Below are 21,150 nucleotides of genomic sequence, written 5' to 3'. Positions count from 1 at the left end.
ATATATGTATTTATATTTATTCCTATTAGAATGGTAAATTCTAAGAAAAGGAAATTCTTCTTCAAAAGGGCATAAATTAACTCAAAGGAATGGCTTTGTCTTCTGGAAAGTTTCTGTGTTGTTTCACTTAACTTGCTAAGTGAAAATAAATACCTGTCTGCCTTGATAGCTCACCTTTTCACTTGTGCAAACTTGAAATGTTTCCAAATCTAAGGCTAAATGAGGTCAGTACTGACCGCTTATAATTCAGTCGTGAGAATAATGGTGTTGTTTGCCCCTGCAAAAATAATAATAGTAACAACAGTAATAATAATTAGAGCAAATAATAATTAGATCAGAGGTTTTCTTCTCTTTTCACCTCACTCAGATCCACCTTCGCACTCTGGGTTCTTGGTTTTGCCTTCTCTCACACAGTGCTGTATTTCTTCAATTGCTTGATACTAAGGAAGGAATTCTAGGACCCCACTCATCAGCAGTGGGTGATCGCTAGTTCTAAGCATACTCATTGGATTTCATGTTCTTCCATTCAACAGTGTTGTAGGCCACCAAAAATTCATAATTTATGTCTCTCAGAGGACATACAGAACTTTGCTGTGTTTTCTTGCGGTTCAGAGATCATAGTGGTAGCAGTAAGCCACCAAAACCCTCCTGCAGTGGCCCCTTCCTCTTGCCTCCCATGACCCAGGAGAGCTTTGGGGAACCTATAGCTCCTGTTGCCATTTGTGCACAAGCATCCTAGATGGCACTTTATCACCCCTGTAAGCCACCCTTGGAACTTAACAGCAAGGTAGTATCAGCAGCAGTGACATTCTAGAGCAGCACCCTTCTGCTGACCATGACGTGACCCTCTCAGGGGTGGGCCGTGTGGCAGCAGATGGACGACAGCGGCTGATGAATGGAGAGCAGAAGTAGGGGAGAGAGTTTAAATCATAAGGTTTGAGAGAACACCAAAATCAGTGAGCGACATCACGGCTGTTTCTTAGCAGTACTGTGCCAGTTTTTTGTGTTGGTGAGACTGCATTGTTTTTACCATTCATATATGTGTGATTAGTAATATACTACCCTCAAATCTGTTCACTGACCATTCCAGCCTAAGACTGATGCATGAACTGATGTTTCAGCAGTGAGTTTTATCTGGCATTTTTTTCTTTTAACTCATAAGCTGCATGTATTAATAAAATGAATATTCACTAAGCAGCCAGTGGGTGCTAGGCAAAATGGGAATCACAAAAGTGTATATTCTCTTTTATCGAGTTTATCATAATCTAGGGATGATAAGGCAAAGCATACTGCCTGTGTACAAACCAAAATCTATTACATTCTGTCCTAGAGTTACAGGTAAAAGTGGTGTAGGAAACAGTATAAGGAAAGGGGGAGGCCCTTTTGTGGAGAGGTGTGATTTAAGAGGAACCATGATAAATTGCATTTTCACAGGCAGAGACAGACGATACATACATTCTAGGGGAAGGGGAAAGTATGAACAAAGGCAAGGAGGCAGACAAGCATGGGGTATATTTATGACACTCTGTAGCATTCAGATTGATTGAAAAAGAGGTAGGTAACAGGAAGTCACCTGAGGAAAAGGTAGAAGACACATTAAACCCAAGCAAACTGTTTCCACCTGTTTTCATCCTGTCGTCTTGAAGCATAAGGGTGCATTGGTTACAACATGGCTATATTGTCTTCTGTGATCTAAAGTTGCTGCAGCTCAGAGTGACTGAGAGAGACATTGACAAGCCAGCTGAACACCTTAGGATGTCTGCACCAGAAAAGACATATGGGTCTAATGCAGGGGTTGTAACTCAGGTTTGCGCTTTTAGAAACCATTCTTGAGTTCATTCAGGAGTGATCAAGCGGTGAGAAGTTGATTAATTCCAATCAAACTCAAGGTGTGTGATTCAGAGAGCTTATTTTTAAATGTATAGTGTAGGATATTTTTAGCATGTGACTAGATCTGGACTTTTTTTTAATTTTTTTTATTTTGAAAGAGAGAGATAGAGCATGAGCAGGGGAGGGGCAGAGATAGAGGGAGACACAGAATGCAAAGCAGGCTACAGGCTCTGAGGTGTCAGCACAGAGCCCGATGCGGGGCTCAAACTCACAAACTGAGATCATGACCTGAGCTGAAATTGGATGTTTAACCGACTGAGCCACCCAGGCACCCCTAGATCTGGACATTTTTATAGAACCTTTCTTGTCTTGGGCTGTCCTAGGACCAGGCTGACAAATTCAGAGCAGACCTCTATTTTCTTTCCTTTCTACAGAAGGGGGGAGGGGCTCAATAATTGATAATATGCCCCTTATGTCTCCAAAATCTACCACCAATTGGCTGAATTTGGCACTCAAACCTTTTTGCCATCCCTTAATTACAACAGCAAATTACATATTGGAAGTTTGTTGCTAGGCATAGAATTACAACCAAAGAAATTTTATCTTCCAAAAAATTGTTTTCATCAAGCTCTAAGGAACTGTCCTCTCTATTCCAGGGTTATTTCTTTCTTTTTTTTTTTTTTTAATTTTTTTTTTAATGTTTTATTTATTTTTGACAGAGAGACAGACAGAGCATGAGCAGGGGAGGGGCGGAGAGAGAGGGAGGCACAGAATCCAAAGCAGGCTCCAGGCTCCGAGCTGTCAGCACAGAGCCCAACGCAGGGCTCGAACTCACAGACCGCAAGATCCTGACCTAAGCCAAAGTTGGACGCTCAACCGACTGAGCCACCCAGGGGCCCCATATTCCAGGGTTATTTCTGACTTCCAACCATGATCAGGGTTGGACATTGAACATGCCCCTCTAGTCTCCTTTTGGCAGTATTCCTTATTGGTTACCCAAACTTGCTATCTTACAGTGTCCTTTTATTATAGTCATGATATTGTAATTTCTAAAGCACAGTCTCTCGTCTTTTATTTGTATTTTAACCTGAAGCCTTCTCTTTATGAAAACATCATGATCCCACTGCTGAAATGTAAGAAGCCCCCCTAGCTTTATCAGGGATATACACATATTGCTTAGGTAAGTTGGTTTTCTGGGTAGATCACTAATGGCTTCCATTTCATACCAATTCTTTTTAGTCTGTAGGTTTCACAGAGTGACATTTTCTGACTCTGAACTCTTCTCTAAAAGAACATTGTGTTTTATAGACACTACCAAGCAGCAGGCTCTAAGTCTAAAAGAGTGTTTTAAGGCATGAGTTTATTTCATATAATTTCTGAGTGATTAATCGCATGCCTTGTTTATAAGATTTCATTGGTCAAACTTAATTGGATGAAGAGGCTTTCAAATAAAACAAGAAGGAAGGGAAAACAAGCGATAAAAGTCCATATCGATAAAAAGTCAATATAGATAAGTCAGTAGAAGTTCACATAGAGAAGGAATATCATTTGCAGGTAAATCATTCTCATTCTTGTTTTACAAGTGAAAGAACTAAGGAATCTGAATGCAGAATCTGAAACGCAAATGTTTAACGAGTATTATACTGAAACAGAATTTTGTTTTTTCCTGTTTCTGTATAAAACCATAAAAACTAATTAGTCCCCAAAAGATTAAGTCGCCTTAATGGTCTGAATCATGTGGTTCTGGCATCTGTGTATTTATTGAATTATTTTGACTGCATGGTGCCTGACCAGGTTTCTCCATGATAGCTTGAGTTTACTCAGTGTATTAAATAATGACTATGTCACAGTTATATCTGTGGAGCCAGTTACAGAATTCACAGGCCAGTTCTCACATTGTGTAGCACTTGCTACTTTCCCTGTTTCCTTTTAAACATAGAACATGTATATTTGTGTATATGGGCATCTGAAGTTTTGCTTTCTTACAGAGGGATCATATTCCAGCACTTTTGGGAATGGCAACAGCTTATATGATCTTGAAACAGACTCCAAGAGCCAGAAACCAGCTGAAGCGGATTGCGAAAATGAACTGGAATCCTATTGATGCTGAGGACTTTGAGAAGAGTTGGCTGCTGCTTGCTGATATTTATATTCAATCAGCAAAATACGACATGGCAGAAGAGCTATTAAAACGGTGCCTGCGTCATAATAGGGTAGGTGATTGAAGAGTAAAACATCATTGTTAACCTTTCACTTACAAGCTTCCCGTAATAGGTTATTATAGAATGTTGGTCCATTTCTAAGGATTCTTGTGTATTTTTTGAAAATTAAATGTTTATTCTTAACACAATCAGGAAATAAACAGTCATGAGAAGAAAGAAGCCATTTGCTTTTGAAAATAAAGAAAAATAGAGATTGATGCAGTTTCAGGGTTCAGCTGTGGTTTACGCCCCACTTACAGAAAGTGTTTATGGAATGTCAAGCATTTGTGATTATCCAGCTCATCCCAGAACTAATGAAAATTGCAGAAGAACGTTAATTGCGGACGTCTGTCCCTCCTATTAAGAAATACTCTAGATAAATTTACTGCAGCTGCATGTTGTTTTCACATTATTAAAATCCACTATGCATAATATATTTTGTGGGGAAAAGTCTTTCCAGCATTTAATTTGCTTATTAAAAAGTTCTTACCTTTAGGTATAAAGCTGAAAATCTTTAAGTCTATACAATTCCACCATATTTCAGTAATAGCTCATTTTGGTTTTTAGGCACGCAAAAAAGAATGTCTTATAACATTTTTAAAGAATTTGTTACTATTTGTTGAGAAATAATTGCAATCAACTTAGAAACTTAAGGATATTTATCTTTACAGATTCATGTCAATTACCTCAAAATCGTAATCATAGTAAATCTGTCTTATTCTCTTTGAGCAAATTAAGTTATAAAACAGATCATCTAATGCTATTAAGTTACTTTAATAACTTTAAAAACCCAAAATATCAAGCCATTTATCAATTTATAGTCTGTACATCTAATTTGAAGTTAAGTTGGACTTGAAAAACAGGTAATACTAATTAATAGGTTTTGAAAAATCTGCCTCCAGACCCCTCAGGCAAAGGAAATAAGACAAAAATAAACTACTGGGACTACACCAAAATAAAAAGCTTATACACAGAGAAGGAAACCATCAACAAAGCAAAAGGGCAGAAGTGGGAGAAGATATTTGCAATGATATATTTGATAAGAGGTTAATATCCAAAGTATATAGGGGTGCCTGGGTGGCAATTAAGCCTCTGACTTCGGCTCAGGTCATGATCTCACAGTTCGTTGGTTGGAACCTAGCATTGGGTCTGTGCTGACAGCTTGGAGTCTGGAGCCTTCTTCGGGTTCTGTATCTCCCTCTCTCTCTGCCCCTCCCCGACTAGCATGTACGCTACGCTCTCTATCTCTCTCTCTCTCTCTCAAAAATAAATAAACATTAAAAATTTTTGAAAAAAAGTGAAAAAATATCCAAAGTATATGAAAAATTTGTAGAATTCAATACCAAAAACAAACAAAAATCCAATTTAAAAATGGGCAGAGGACCTGAATAGACATTTTTCCAAAGAAGATGTACAAATGGCCAATAGACATGAAAAGTTGCTCAATATCACTAACCATCTGGGAAATGCAAATCAAACCCACAGTGAAATATCACTTTACACCTGTCACAATGACTAGGATCATCAAAAAGACAAAAAATAACAAGTGTTGGCAAGGATGTAGAGAAAAGGAAACTCTTGTGCACTATTGGTGGGAATGTAAATTTGTACAGCCACTATGGAAAACAATATGGACGTTCCCCAAAAAATTAGAAATAGAAAGACTATATGATCCAAAAATTTCACTGCTCAGTATATACCCAAATGAAATGAAAACACTAATTCAAAAAGTTATATACACTCCCATGTTTAAAAAGCAGCATCATTTACAATAGCTGAGATAAGAAGCAACCCAAGTGTACATTGATAGAATGGATAAAGATGATGTGGCAGATATATTCAGTGGACTATGACTCAGCCATAAAAAGAGAATGGGTCCTTGCCATTTGTGCAAGATGGATAGACCTAGAGGGTATTACGCTAAGTGAAATAAGTCAGAGAAAGATAACTACCACATGATTTCACTTATACGTGGAATCTAAACAAACAAAAGGCAGAAACAGACTCAAAGAACAAACTAATAGCTGCCAGAGGAGTGGGTCATAGGGGTATGGGCAAAGTGGGTTAAGAGGAATGGGAGATACAGACTTCCAGTTATGGAGTGAAAAAGTCATGGGGATGAGAGGTACAGCATGGAGTGGGTGGGTCCCTGGGAGACTTAGTCGGTTAAGTGTCCAGCTCTTGATTTTGGCTCAGGTCATGATCTCACGGTTCATGAGTTTGAGCCCCCGGTTGGGCTCTATGCTGACAGGGCACAGTCTGCTTAGGATTCTCTCTTTCTGTCTCTCTCTGCGCCTCCCCCCTCAAAATAAATAAATAAACATTTAAAAAAAGAAAAGAGGTACAGCATAGGGAATATAGTCAGTGATATTGTAATAACGTTGTATGGTGACACATGGGAACTATGCTTGTAGTGAGCATGGAATAAGGTATAGACTTGGTAAATCACTATGTTGTACACCCAAAACTAATGTAACATTGTGTGTCAACTATACTTCAATTAAAAAGAAAAAGAAAAATGTAAACAGCCAAATGGCTGACCCTTACACGCCTCGTCTAGGATTAAGTGAGATTACATGGAAATTAAGGTTTCAGTGCAGATAGAATTTCAGTTTCCTGGAACACTGACAGCAATATATTGCATGGCTGAACACAATGGCTACTTTAGAGGCGCCATTTGGCTGATTAGGCATGTCAATATTGGAAGCATGAGATTCAGGAACTAGAGCTTCGAAACCTTGAATTGTATAATTAAAAGATGGAGATCATCCAGATCTGGGACAGAAATGTACAGGATGACACTAGACCATCTTGTCATACCAGATGGCAAGGAAACTATCGAAGATGATTAGAGTCATGTCAAGGACTCAGGAGCCAACTTGAAGACACTCACAGTAGCCAGAGTTGGAACACATTAACTCTCAGTAAGAATAGTAACTGCAGTGGATTGAAACACACCAAAAAAGTTTAAATCCATGGGTTTACAAAGATCCAAAAAAGAAAAAAAAAAATGAAAAACCTAATTAGTCACCATTGGCATATACTGATGAACTATTATTTCTGAAGCTGGGAAATAAAGGGAAGCCATTAAGCACTTAGCCTACCTTTTCTGTATGAACTACACTACTGGGAAACAATATAGTATAAAAGACATCTCTTATTATAGATGTTTCCAGATAGTAAATGAAGAGTGATAGACTATCATCATTTTCCAGCCCTGATAAATTGATGAAAGGGTATAACATCATCAAAAGAGAACCTGACGTTATGTGCCTCCTCAGGGAAGATCACGCCATCTATGACAGGGCTGAACTGGGGTGAGGTTAGTGAAACCCTCACTTGGGGTCCAAAATTTCCAAGGGCACTTTACGTCTCAGTAATGATCTTAGGCAGCTGGTGCTACTATAACAAAGTGCTATAGACCGGGTGGCATAGAAACGGTAGAAGTTGATTTGTCACAGTTCTGGAGGCTGGACGTCTGGAGTAAGGGTGCCAGCATGGCTGGGTTCTGGTGAGGGCACCTTTCTGGGTTGCAGACCACTGACTTTTTGTTGTGACCTCACATGGTGGGAGGAGAGGATAAGAGAACTGTCTGGGGTCTCTTTTATAAGGACACCAATCCCACTCACGAGAGCTCCACCCTCATGACCTAATTAGCTCTGAAAGATCCCATCTCCTAGTAGCATCACACTGGAGGTTAGGCTTTCCATGTACGGATTTGGGGGGAATAGAAACAGTCCATTGTAGGTAAATTATCATTTAATCAAGATACCTATTATAAATTATAATAAAATATTATTACAATAAATAATGCAGGGGCACCTGGGTGGCTCAGTCGGTTGAGCATCTGACTTCAGCTCGGGTCATGATCTCACAGTTTGTGAGTTCAGGCCCCACATCGGGCTCTGTGCTGACAGCTCAGAGCCTGGAGCCTGCTTCGGATTCTGTGTCTCCCTTTCTGTCTGCCCCTCCCCTGTTCACACTCTGTCTGTCTCACTCTCAAAATAAATACATAAACATTGGAGGAAAAAATTTTTAATAAATAATTTAATGCAGTATTTTTTAGCCAAAATGCCAAAATGTTAAATAGCATCTGACAGTGCTGTGCTGAGTGGTATTGAAGCCTGAAACAAAAGGGGAAAATTTATGTCTCCATATCCATGTTTTTACATATTTTTCGTTTTTAAAATGTTTACTTATTTATTTTGAGAAAGAAAGCACGAGCAGGGGAGGAGCAGAGAGAGGGAGAGAGAGAATCCCAGGCAGGCTTCACACTTCCACACAGAGCTCCACACAGGGCTCAAACTCATGAACCATGAGATCGTGACCTGAGCCAAAATCAAGAGTCAGACGCTTAACCGACTGTACCACTCATGTGCCCCTGTATATTTTTCAGTGGGTAATGATTTTAATGAAAATGTTAATATATTTACTCCCATTAAAGTCAGGAAAATAAAATTATAATAAATTTAGTTTGGGTATAAAGAAATATTTAAATTTTAAATGTTGTGAGTTTTAATATCTCAACTTGTCAATTTGATTTGTCAAATGTTAACATCTGGGGGGGAAATTATCAATTAAATCACAAAAACATGTATACAGAGTTGTGCATTTTTCCTTTTGCCTCAGGCTTCAATGTGGCTCACCAGGGCACTGACCTAGAAGTACTTTTACCTCTGTCCTCAAAGATTGAAATCAAATTCAAACCTCTAGATCTAATTACAATTTCCAGGAAATATTGGTGATATAGGAATATATTACATAAGCACTGCAAGGATGCATTCAACTAAATCTGGGCTGTGAGGAACTCTAGGATAAAAATTCTTTTTTGCTACGTTTCAAAACTTGCAAAAAAAGAGGCACAGAGAGTGATGGAGAGGAAACCTCTAGATCAAAAGAAAGTTGAGAGACATTTCCACCAGTTACAATGTGTGGGTCTTGTTTGGATCATCTTCCTAACAAACTAAAAACAAGACAAAACAAACTGATATTGAGACCATTTGAAATTTGAATAATGAATGGATATTTGGTAATATCAATGAGTTGTTACGTTTAGGTATGATAAATTGTGGTTATGTTTAAAGAAAGTCCTTGTATGTAAAGAGGCATACTAAAGTAAAATATTTATGAATGAGATGATACAATATCTGAGGATTTTTTTTTTCTTTCATAATACAGAAGGACAAGTGTGGGGGGTAGAGGTTAAAACAGTATTAGTCCTGATTTAATTGTTGAAGATAGAGGTTCATGGGGTTCATTACACTGTTAATTTTAACTTAAAACTATTTGTAATAAAAACTGTATGTGTATATGTGTAAAATACACAGTCCATTGCCTAGCATGTAAAACTCCTGACTCTGGGGGGAATAGAAGTGGGACTTGATCAGAATCTTTCATTAAGTCCCATAGATGACTTGATTGCATAGCCAAGGTTGAAAAACATTGTTTTATATGCCAATTAAATGAGTTAATATGGTCAACCTCTAGAGTCATAAGCACCCCCATAAAATCAAGTGATATCTGTTGATAACATCTTCCATTTTTTTTTCAGTCTTGCTGCAAAGCTTATGAATACATGGGATACATTATGGAAAAAGAGCAAGCATATACAGACGCTGCCTTAAACTATGAGATGGCATGGAAACATGGCAATCAGACAAATCCAACAGTAGGTGAGTTTAACAAATTAGATACTAGGTTTTTCTGGAAACTTGAGTTTTATTTGTAAATCTCCATTTAAATGCATTTAATATTTTTTAAGAACAAAATAAACAGTCAGCTTCCTAAATAAAAAGCCAACTTCCTTTATCAGTCCTTCTGAAAAATAAATTTTATGTTCATAATAGATTATTAGCTTAATAGTTACTAAGTATAATGTCCTGAGATTCAAACGGGTCCTCAGTTACATCTTTTTTTTTTTTTTTTTTAATTTTTTTTTAATGTTTATTTTTGAGAGAGGGAGAGACAAAGCATGAAAAGGGGAGGGGCAGAAAGAGAGAGAGACACGGACTCTAAAGCGGGCTCCAGGCTCCTAGCTGTCAGCACAGAACTCAACACAGGGCTCAAACCCACGAACTGCAAGATTGTGACCTGAGCCAAAGTCAGACGTTTAACCAGCTGAGCCACCCAGGCGCCCCTGCATCTAATCTAACTCTGCCCCTTTCTCTCCCTTTAACCCTCTGCTATTTCTAAAATGATAATGCTGTGGGAAAAAGTATTCCAATGTCACATCAGTTAAGAAAACATTTCATTAAATCAAGATCAAGTTCAGTGGCAAGGGATGTGGGAGAAGCAGAGAGAGAGAATCTTAAGCAGGCTCCATGCCCTGCATGGAGCCCAATGTGGGGCTCAATCCCACGACTGTAGGATCATAACCTGAGCTGAATTCAAGAGTCAGATACGTAACCAACTGAGCCACCCGGACGCCCCTGCAGGTCTCTTTACTGCAGAACTTCTTATGCCTTTAAACACTAATGTACATTGTGATGGATATCACAGAGGGACGTGTTTCCCACAATAATATGACCATGGAACATTTTTTTTATTTTTACTGAGCATCCAGAAACATCAGTTTGTTCCAGTGATAGACTCAAGGAATGCAGTCTCCAACATCCCTACCAGATGCACAGCATCTAGAATATACTTAGTGACTAGCCTCCCTCCACATTGCGAGGAGCTCATACCTGTGCTCTTCCCTTTCTTTGTACTGAGCTGAAATATGCTGCATTGAAACTGGTCAGGTCTCTTCTCTGGAGCAGCCCACAGAGTCTCTTCCCTCTTACCGATGGTGGCATTCTAATTCAACCACTGTCCTGTCTCTCCCAAGACATCTCTTCAAACTATCTCAATTACTTGTCCATTCTTCCTGAGACTTGCTTCCAAATCTTTCAGCCTTCTTGTTCCTGTCTCCTGTAAACTCTAAAATAATGCTTCCTACTCTGTCCTTTGGAATAGTTGGTGAGGTATTAATAGTTACTTCTTTAAAAAAAGAAAAAAAATGAAGAGAATTGAGTATAAAGAGATTAGATTTCATGGCCAGATAACTTTGGAAAAGGCTCTTTTGTTTGTCCATGTCCCTCCCAAAATGTTGTACCAGAAATTAACAAGTTCTTAAGTATAATTTAAGAATCTAATTATATGCATAATCAAGCTATTTTTTTATTAAGCATTTTAGCAGTTGTTAACTTAGCCTTAAGGTGGCATGAGTCTTTTGAGCAGCTATGTCATGGTATGGACTCAGATTTAATTTGCAATCAGATAAGTCATCTTTACATTAACTGCTGTCAGTTCAGGACTTCCCCCACCTTGTATTTTTCTTGAGTTTGTTATTTTACTAGACTGGTATATGGCACAGGAACTAATACCATACCATTTGTTGATAGTATTTTTCCTTCTTAAGATCATGTATCCTACACAATAAAGTCAGCTTGTAAAATAAAAATTCCTTAAATATATTTTATTCCACAGAAGGAATACATTTACAAGTTAAGTTATTTAAACATTCTGTTCTTTGGAAGACGTCAGCAAATATTCCAACTCATTCATTCTTTCATTGTGTCATCTATGTATTTTATAGATGATTTTGTCAATTTCCCTGACTTCTCATTAGTAAGTTTTCTCTGAGGCTCCCAGTTCATTCTTTAGTTTCTTCCTTCAGATTGTCATTGTATCCAACACCTGCAATTGCCTTTCACTTATATAGTTGTCAGGAAATCCTTAAAATCACGGTCATGTTCTTTCCAAAGGATTGAGGCTTGAGTAATGTCACTATGAAAGGCACCAGGAACTGAGATCCAAAAAGAAAACACAATTCTGTTTCCCCCTTTACATCCATTCTCTGGTTATATGACACTCACTAGACTGTGTACATTGTTCATGTTCCTCCTCCCCCCCCTCCCCTGCCATGCTACCTTTTTTCCCCTCATTACACAGAGTTGAATTTTTGTAAGCTTGACAGGTATAATGCAGCCTCAGTGTACATATCCTTTGACATTTCTGGCCCTTTATTTCCTCCCTAAAATATTTTGAACAAGATGATCTATCAAGTTTCTTCCAACATTAAAACTTTGTTCTTCTATTTTACTATTAGTCCTATTTGTATGATGCTGTAAAACTTTTAAAATCCTTTCACGGCAAGTATTTCCTTTGATCTTAAAAGTACACTAAGAGTTGGGGGGAGGAGGGGTTGATGAGGAAACTTGAAGTTGGCAGCTCACCGGAGGTCTCAAAGCCAGTCAGGAAGCCAGACCCCAAAACTGAAGTCCAACTTTTTTGGCTCTAGTTTTCATGTAAAGTATGTTTGACATGGCGTGACATCTTAAATTGTTTTCCTTTTTAAATGTCACCACCTTTATTAGCCAGTTTTACAATTCCTTTGTAATATCAAGTTTAACTCTCCTAAACTTACTGTTTTCATCTTTGATGGTTTTATAGGCATGTGTGTTCATGTGTGTTTTTATAAAACACTATGAATTTCAGATAAGTCCTGTTTCTTACTTTTTACTACCTTATGATTACATTAGCCAATAATTCCTTTCAAGTATTTGTTTGAAATAAAAAAAAAAATTTTGGTACTTTTATTAGACCCCAAGAGCAGCATTTAAATTTCCCTGATTTATATTTGCAAGAGGTAAAGTGAAATATTGAATGTATTAATTACATATTATTTTACATCATGGTATACATCATATCTTATTTGTCTTATCTCCTGTTTGCTAACTCTTATAGCGTTCTTACAGAAAAGCAGCAATCATTTAAGAATGTCTTAAAACTTTGTTTTAAATTGTCAGTATTTGAAACATGACATTTCGGTATCGGTAATTGTGATAATTGTTACTAATCATTGATGTGGCATATCTGGTGACTGCTCTGTCCTCTTCTGGGCCACCCTCCCAACTGCTCTGCCCTGTCGTACTCCAAATCCATTTGTTTCCTGTGGGTCCCATGACTACTGCTGCCTGGTCAGCTCCTTCTGTCATCTTGCTTCCGATTCCCTCGGCCTATCCCCTCATCCTTCAGATTCCAGGCATTGCCTGATACCCACCCCCTCCCCACCCAGGCTGCTTATGATAGCTCTCTTGGCCTGTACCTTTCTTTCATAGCATTTATCTCACTTTGGAAATTGGTGACATACTTACATAATTACTTAAATAATATACTTTCCTTCTCTAATAAAATGTAAACTTCCTGACTGCGCCTGACATGTTAAGTGCTAAATAAACCTATGTGGTATAAATGAATAGTTGTGTTATCATTTACTGCCCTGTGATGAGTTATTACTATAATCTGAAATAAATGGGATTTTTTTAGTAAGTTACAAAAGCCACTCCTGTAGTATGTCAGTCTTCTAACCCAACAGGATATTCACTGCAGTCCTTTTTCTAACTCCATTTTTTTCGCTACCTGTTCTCCCTTTGAGCCACTCCACCTTCCATTATCCCATCCCTTCTCTCTTTACAGTATAGTCACCAGCCTTTGTTAAGACTTCTCAAATGAGTAAGCAAACAAAGGAGGGGGCAAAAAAGGTAATGCTAGCAGTGTGCTCTATAAATAGTGCTACATCATTATGTTGTTTTTTGTTTTTTTTTTTGTCTTTAACAGGATACAAATTGGCATTCAATTACTTAAAAGCAAAAAGATATGTGGATGCAATTGACGTATGTCACCAGGTAATACTTCAATATAGATTTCTTAAAATGTTTCAGATACACAATTTCCTACTTTTAGTTAATCTCAAGATGTACATGAATACATCTTACTCAATGGCAGAGGTAGACGATGTTGTATTTGGATTAAATGGCTTCATCAAATACATCTGGGAGAGATTTCTGCTTTTCAAAGTTTAGATAATAATAAATTTACTTGAATCAAACATGGTTTTAATTGAGGCTCAAATAATAAAATGTTTGTGTCACGTTAAAGACAGAGACAAGGGGAGAAGCATGTGAACTAAAACTATTGATTCTCCAAGCCATTCTTCTGAATAGAAGTTCTTGTGAATGTGTCTAAGTCTGGTTAGTGCAGAATTCAGATTTATAAATTAGAGACAAGAGGTATTTCTGTTACTTAGAAGTCATTCAATTACATTTCTGTAATCTATCCCTAACTAGATGATCCCTTAGCAAGTGACAAATATTTAAGTTGCAGGTTTAGAATTTGCAGTTTCCTTATATGTACATTGTCCCATAGATATATGAGGCATTGCACCATTGTTCCAGATAAGGCATTATATTGTTAGGAGCTCCAAGAAAAGCAGCTCCTTGGAAAGGAATTATGTAATGTCTCCTATCCTAAATAGCTGTATCAGCATCATTATAGCAAATACTTGGCTTCAGTGATTGCTATTGATTGCTGAGCCTCTCTGTAAGGCAGTGTTTCACATTAAGGTTAAGGTTGTACATTAATGTAAGGTTATGCATTAGAACCATTTGTGGAATTCTTTTTTAAAAAATGAGTATCTCCCCACTACTGGACTCAGTAGGCCTAAAAATTTGTATGTTTCAAAATAACTCCAAGTATATCTGATATGTGCTACTGGTCGAAATTAACTTTGTGAGGGTTTATTAATATCATATGAATAGCTAAAATATCTTAAGTTTTTATTTATTCATTTCGAGAGACAGCATGTGGTTGAGCCGGGGGAGCAGCAGAGAGAGAAGAGAGAGAATCCTAAGCAGGCTCTGCACTGAAAGTGCAGAGCCTGATGCAGAGCTCAGTCTTGGGAACCACGAGATCATAACCTGAGTCGAAATCAAGAGTCGGACGCTTAACCGACTGAGCCACCCAGGCGCCCTGATTAGCTAAACTTTCTAAATATTTAAAATCATTGATACATACTTGTTTTTTGCAGCTGATCCATTAAGGAAGTAATTATATTTGTTGTATTTCTCACATGTATTCTATTGTTGTCTTCTAAGTACTATTACTAGGAGTTACGTCACATTTCAAATGTCACCTTTAAGAAGTGTTGTTATATTTGTAATATTAATACAATGAAATCTCAACTGTAATACATATTTCCAGTAAGTTTTATAGCTCTAGTTCTCAGTAATCAATTACAAGTTCTTGTGCTTTTGTTTTTTGTTTTCGCAGGTTCTTGAAGGACATCCAACTTATCCAAAAATCAGAAAGGATATACTTGATAAGGCCCGCATGTCTTTGAGACCTTGAAAACTGTTACAATTTAGTTTGTTGATACAGCAGGAAATGGAAGGAATCCGTTCTTCTGGGTCAAAATAGGTTTGAGCTAAAGCTCTATAACAGAAGCATCCTTTTCTTTCTCCAGCAGAGGCTGCTATTGTATATAAAGAGAAATGCTATGTCACATGGATGGTTTCTAATGGAGCAGGTGACTTAGAGCTGGTTTATTTGATTGCCTGTCTTGATTAGGAATAGATTTGGTGTCTCTGTGGTAAAGTTTATAACCCATTTCTATAAAGAACATTTTATTAAATACTAGGTCATTAAGTATCCTATACCTTTTCTTAGGAACATTAGTTGTTTATTTCAGGAAATATATTTAAAGTGCTGTTGTTCTTTGTTAACATTCTTCGCTGTTTCAAAGGTTTGAAAAAATTTTCTTGTTAATAATGCATGAAAAATAAAAAGTCTATTTTAATAAAGACTTTACAAATTTATGGTTTGTATTGCTCTTGGAACTCAAGAGGCATGGTAAGTTTTGCAAAATCAGGGTAAGCTCCCTGTACAATTCACAATGTTTAGTGAGTAGTAGCACAGAATATGTGACTTGCCTAGAAGAATCTTTTTAGAAAAATACAAAGAATGTGAGTTTCCCTTCCCTTCGTTGAACTCCTTCTTTCTGCTTTTGATGCTAATGTGATCTTAAGAAATAATCTATACCTGAAATCCATTTACATAGGTAAGCTCTTACAGCAATAATTAACCTTAGCCCAAAGACTCGGTCTTTTGAGATGACTTCAGACACTGTAACATCTGGCAGAGAAGGGTGACAATATTTCTGGTCAACAGGGACTCACCAAGCACAAAAGCAACTGCTTACCTTACCGTGCCTAACACCCTCTGGCCCAGCAGTTCTCAGTCTTTTAGGTTAAGTTTAACCTAATCTTAATAAACTCAATTTTTAGCATTATTTCTGATTTGTTGTCACCTCTTTCTCACTTGTCTTTAAAAATATCATAGTCTTCTATGTCATTTGCATTTTCAATAAATAGAGTATTTTTTAGTCACTGCTGCTTTTAAATGTTCTATGTTTATTTCTTTTTATATCTCTTTTTGATCACTTCTACAATTTTCCAGAGTCCTTTTAATTCCAATTATATGTTATAAAATTCTAATCATTCTTTTTTTTTGAGAGAGAGAGAGAGAGAGAGCTCATGAGCATGGGAGGGCCAGAGAGAGGGAGAGAGAAAAAGAATCCCAAGCAGGCTCCACACAATCAGCACAGAGCCTGACATGGGGCTCGAACCCACGAACCACAAGATAACCACCTGAGCTGAGGTCAAGCGTTGGACGCTTAACCAACTGAGCCACCCAGGCGTCCCTAATCATTCTTCTTTTTCACCTACTTTATTGTGTTTCATGAAACTATTTAATAATAAGAGCATTTATGAAGCATTTCTTATCTCTTGAAACACTTTCACGTGTCTTAGTACAGTTAATATCACCCCACAACCCTAGGACATAGGCTTCATTATCCCTGTTTACAACTCTGGAACTGTGGCAGATTATCTCTTTCTTTGTATTTCAGCCTGAACGGATACTGTTAAGGACATTATATAACAGAATACCTTTAGGAGTTCTAGTGAATTTGCATCATGGGATGCTAGAGTCCTGGAAATTGGATAGAGACAGCAGAACATCTCTTCTCCCAGCAAGACATTTCCAAATCAGTCTTCCTTTCTGTAAAATCAGGAGTTTGTTTTTGTTTCCTCAGCAGCCACTGAATATTTTGCACCTGCCATTTGCTAGCTACTATTCTAGGAACTTTACTTACATTATGTCTTTTAATTTTCATTCAACTCTCCAGAAGAAAAATACTCATTTTTCAGGTGAGGAAGATGGAGGTGCAGGTAAATGATTTGCGCAAAAGGTCACAGACAAAGCATCAGAATCTGGATTCCTTACTGACCCAGACAACTTCGAAGTTCATACCCTATTTGCCATAGTGAGACATCTTATAGAGCTAGAGAGATTGTGTCTATAAGAACAAATTATCTTGTCTACATCTGGCTAGCAGACGAAACTAGATGTTCTGTCACAGAGAAAGTCAAGTAATGAGGAACAAGATGAACTGAGTGGAATGCACAGTTCTTACAAACGTGGAAACTACCAAAGAGAAGTCTAATTGAGGAGCAGTGTGGTGTAGCAGTTAAGAACATGGATTTGAAGTCAGACCAGCCTAGGTTTACATTTGGCTCTACCCCTGACTAGATGTTTTGTCTTTCTCAAGTTACGTGGGCTCTCTCGGCCTTGAGTTTCCCATCCATAAAGAAGCATATAAGAATAAATCTGTCTCAGGTTGTTGTAAGATTTAATGAGAGAACATATATAAAACCTATAATGAATCTGACTCACTTAGGCTCTTAATAAATAGTGGCTGTACTTATTATAAGTGGAACAGGGCCAAGTAGTAATTGCAACTGAGAAAAACCTTCACCGAAGAGAAAAATGCAGTCCAAGGTATGATAAAGAGGACAAGTAAGCTCCCCAAGACAGCTCAATCAGACAGGATTCAGGGTTCTCATTCACGTTCTCCCTCCTCCCCACCCTATGTCTTCTTTTTTCCCTCTGCCCCTCTCCCCTCCCCCCATGAACACTGTGCTGTATTCTCTACATGCATAATCTCATTTCATCCAGCTCTGCTTTTGCCCTCACCTCCTGTACCCAGGATTCTCTCTCTATTCCCTACTCTTCTCCCTTACCCTGCTTCCTGTCTCCAAGCTTCCTGCTCTAGGCTTATTCTTTCTTTCTTTCAGGTATCCATTTCCTGTTCTTCCTCAGAGGCCATGTCCACCGCCAGGCCCATGATCTAAAGTAGCCGTCCTGTCATACTCTATCATATCACCCTTTTTAAACTCCACTTAGCACTTAACCAATCTCTGATGTTTTCTTGTTCACTATGGCATGGTTTCTGCCCACGGCTTATGTGCCGTACCCAGGACCACACATCCAGGAAAGCGGGAGCTCAGACTGCTCTGAACTGCTGCTTGAAGGAATCAAGTTAGATGAGGGTTTGGGGGCTGCACTCAGGACAGAGGAGAGGAGCACAGCAGGGAAGAATTTTCTGTCAACCTAGGATCAGAATACCATCCCGTCAAAGTTTAATGCACTTTGAGCTTAAATCAGCTAGTATGACGAACTGCGTCCCAAGAAGAAATCGCTTTCTTTCCAAAAGTCAAGAACCTAGAGCAATTCTGGAAGGGCTTTATGCACCCGCAGCTGAGGAAGCTAGGTTGAACTTTGCATTAGGGTACGAGTAGCTAACAATCATGGAAACCAAACAACCAGTTAAGACTGACAGAAACGATTTGAGTTTGGGACTAGAGACGACAAGTGAATAGCCTTATAACAGGATCCTATAGCAGCACTAGTGCTGATAAAGTAACAAATGCCTTGTTTGAAATGAAAGATTGGCAAAGGTGCAAGGAAACCCACATTCACACTCTGCTGGCAGGGCGCAGTGCAGCCTTACTCAAGCGCATTTTGGCAACGTGGATTAAGAGTTTGTCCTTTGACTAATCCCACTTGGAGAAAATTTATCGGAAATATTCAGAAATTTTGGTTAAAAAAATGTGATAGCAAACAGCTTGAGTTTTTTTTTTATTGTTACCAAAAACACTCAACATAAATGAAGTGTCAAATACATGAAAAGTGTACCCAATAATGGAGTACTACTATGTAGTCATCAAAAACTATTTTCGAAGATGTTTTTATGTGTTTTTTGAAACTTTTTTCAGATTTTTAACTACTAAATTCTCACAAAATAGTAAAAAAGAAGAAACATAACTTCATATATTAACTTGCAAAAAAATAGATGCATAGATATAAATACAAAACTAGATGAAGTTAACCCAATTTATAGCTAGTTATATCTGAGTGCTGAAATAATCAGCAATTTATTTCTTTGCTATTATTCAAGTTCACTGCAGTGAACATCTACACTAAAAAAGTTTGGGTTTGGTTTTGTTTTTTTAGAGAATAACGTTCTCAAGCTTGCTTCTTGCTGCCTGTTTACAGCTGTTTAGCTGAACAAAGATGAGTAGAAAAAAACGACACAAAAGCTAGCATTCTTTCAACTCTTAACACCCACACTCTACTACTAATTGTTTATGCAAAATGTAATCTGGTTTATTTCAGTTGTCAGAGAAAAAGATTCAGGATGTAGAAGATAGAACAAGACGCTGCTGGAAAATGTTAACCCGAGGGGTAACAGCCGGTAATAGAACATGGAATTGCTAAGGAGGGTAGGAGCTTCTCTTGTCAAAATGGGTGAAGAGCACAGTCCCACAACTGCGGGAAAACGGAGAGCAAAACCAGTCCTCTGCACTTTTAGCCCATATTCTAGCAGCAGAGTTTTGCCAGTGGAAATAACTGAAATCACACAAGGCCACAAAGTGTGGTTGTGTAGCTCGTGTCCTGAATGGAAGGACCCCGCTACGGGGGTGGTGGGTGGAGGCTGAAATCCAGCACCCAGGTCTTAGGTCCTGCAACTGCCCCCCACTTGGAGGAAGAGGATCCCCTCTTCTAATTTGAACAAAAGGTCCTGGTGGGTTAGTGACAGCCCTGTGAATGGAAGGTAAGGAAATATAGTGCAGGAGAATGTTTAGATACAGGACTGAAGGAAAGGGTGACAGAGTGCTGGCTGCAGAGGGATATGACAAGTGTCTTGCTTTTTTTTTTTTTCTTCTTTCCCCCAAGGGAAGAGCTGCTTGAACATCTTGGGATATTTAAAGCCAATAGATATTGAAGGTAGAAGAGAAGAGGGAAAAACGAAAAGGAAAAGGGTAGGTTTCTAGGGGTGTTTAGAAAAATTAAGAGTTTGCAGGCATGCACGATTTTTATAAGAGTAAAGGAACAAAATAACTGTAGAAAGAGGTGTAACATATAAGGTGGCCTCAGGAGCCCTTACACTAATTTGCTCCAATAGTTTTGTAATCAAGAAAATGGACTTTGACCTAAATGCAGTACCTCTCCTTCATATGCATGGAATTTGGGGGCCTCTGTTTTCCTTGGGTTCTAAAATATTTTTCACTTACTTCCAGGTTCCTGGCTGTGGTTGCTGGAAGTCTGCCTGCCAGATTAGAGGGGGGTTACCGTAACATAATAAATCATAGTTATGAGCAAAAAAAAAAAAAGTGCTACACACCTTTTAATACTCTTCTTAAGAGCCAGATGTTTTCTAGAAAAATGCTTCACTCTACAATCTGCCTTACAGTGCACATAAATGAATCTGGCACAATGCCCATAAAAGCAATTTGATCCCATAAATGAGGAAAGCTGAGTAATGAGCAGGTTCTAAATGTCTTCCTTCCGAGCGGTATAACCTTAGAATCTATGGCAATCTTTAAACCAAGCTGTTTTCAAATAGTGTGCATGTTATTTTTATCTTTCTTCAAACAAATTGTTTTGGCAATGTGAAAGAAACTCTGTTTTTAAAAAAAACAAGGGTATTTTAAGAAGGTAATTACTATTTCAGTTTCTGCCAAAGGCAGGCTACTTTTTATTTTTAATGGGTAAATGATGTAAGAAGCTTTAAAAAAAAAAAAGTTTTTTGAATCACAAACAGCTGTGAAGTAGTCAGTAGTATCCTCACTTGTAATGGGTCAGGGTAACAGGTCCTGCCCCACAGTTACAGATTAAACTTTCTTTGAAAAACACACTACGTTTAAAAACTTGGAAGGGAAAAAATAAACTTTTTTGCTAAAATGCTAAACAGTCATATAAATGCTCTTTTCAAACAGTTTACGTGAAATACTTGAAATTACTCTAGTTGATGAATAAAAACTTCTTGACATATAATTTCTTGAAAACTGGTCAATTTTTCACATTGACCTAAGTCACAAATTGCAGAGGACAGTTTGAGGGGAATTTAGGAGTTGGGCAAGTCCAGGATTCTGAGAACACCCAAGAGCAAAGTTAA

General features: G+C 38.0%; 1 protein-coding gene and 1 long non-coding RNA gene across 3 annotated transcripts in view; both read left to right on the top strand.

Annotated features, from left to right (window-relative positions):
• TTC21B (tetratricopeptide repeat domain 21B) overlaps positions 1-16,237 on the top strand; it is an 85,342-nt gene extending 69,105 nt beyond the window's left edge. For both annotated transcript variants that reach the window (XM_042994614.1, XM_007074628.3), the window contains 4 exons: positions 3,819-4,043; positions 9,583-9,703; positions 13,632-13,699; positions 15,123-16,237. In XM_042994614.1, the coding sequence (XP_042850548.1) occupies positions 3,819-4,043; positions 9,583-9,703; positions 13,632-13,699; positions 15,123-15,200 (492 nt within the window). In that variant the 3' untranslated portion in view covers positions 15,201-16,237. The remainder of the gene's footprint in view (positions 1-3,818; positions 4,044-9,582; positions 9,704-13,631; positions 13,700-15,122) is intronic.
• A 2,981-nt stretch (positions 16,238-19,218) lies between these two features.
• LOC122241366 lies at positions 19,219-20,449 on the top strand. Its single transcript, XR_006221464.1, has 3 exons — positions 19,219-19,446; positions 19,929-20,014; positions 20,273-20,449. It is a non-coding gene; the product is annotated as an uncharacterized LOC122241366 (long non-coding RNA).
• Positions 20,450-21,150: the final 701 nt, after the last annotated feature.

The sequence above is a fragment of the Panthera tigris genome, chromosome C1 (genome assembly GCF_018350195.1).
Source record: "Panthera tigris isolate Pti1 chromosome C1, P.tigris_Pti1_mat1.1, whole genome shotgun sequence".
Lineage (NCBI taxonomy): Eukaryota > Metazoa > Chordata > Mammalia > Carnivora > Felidae > Panthera > Panthera tigris.
This window is presented reverse-complemented; position numbering and strand designations above follow the sequence as displayed.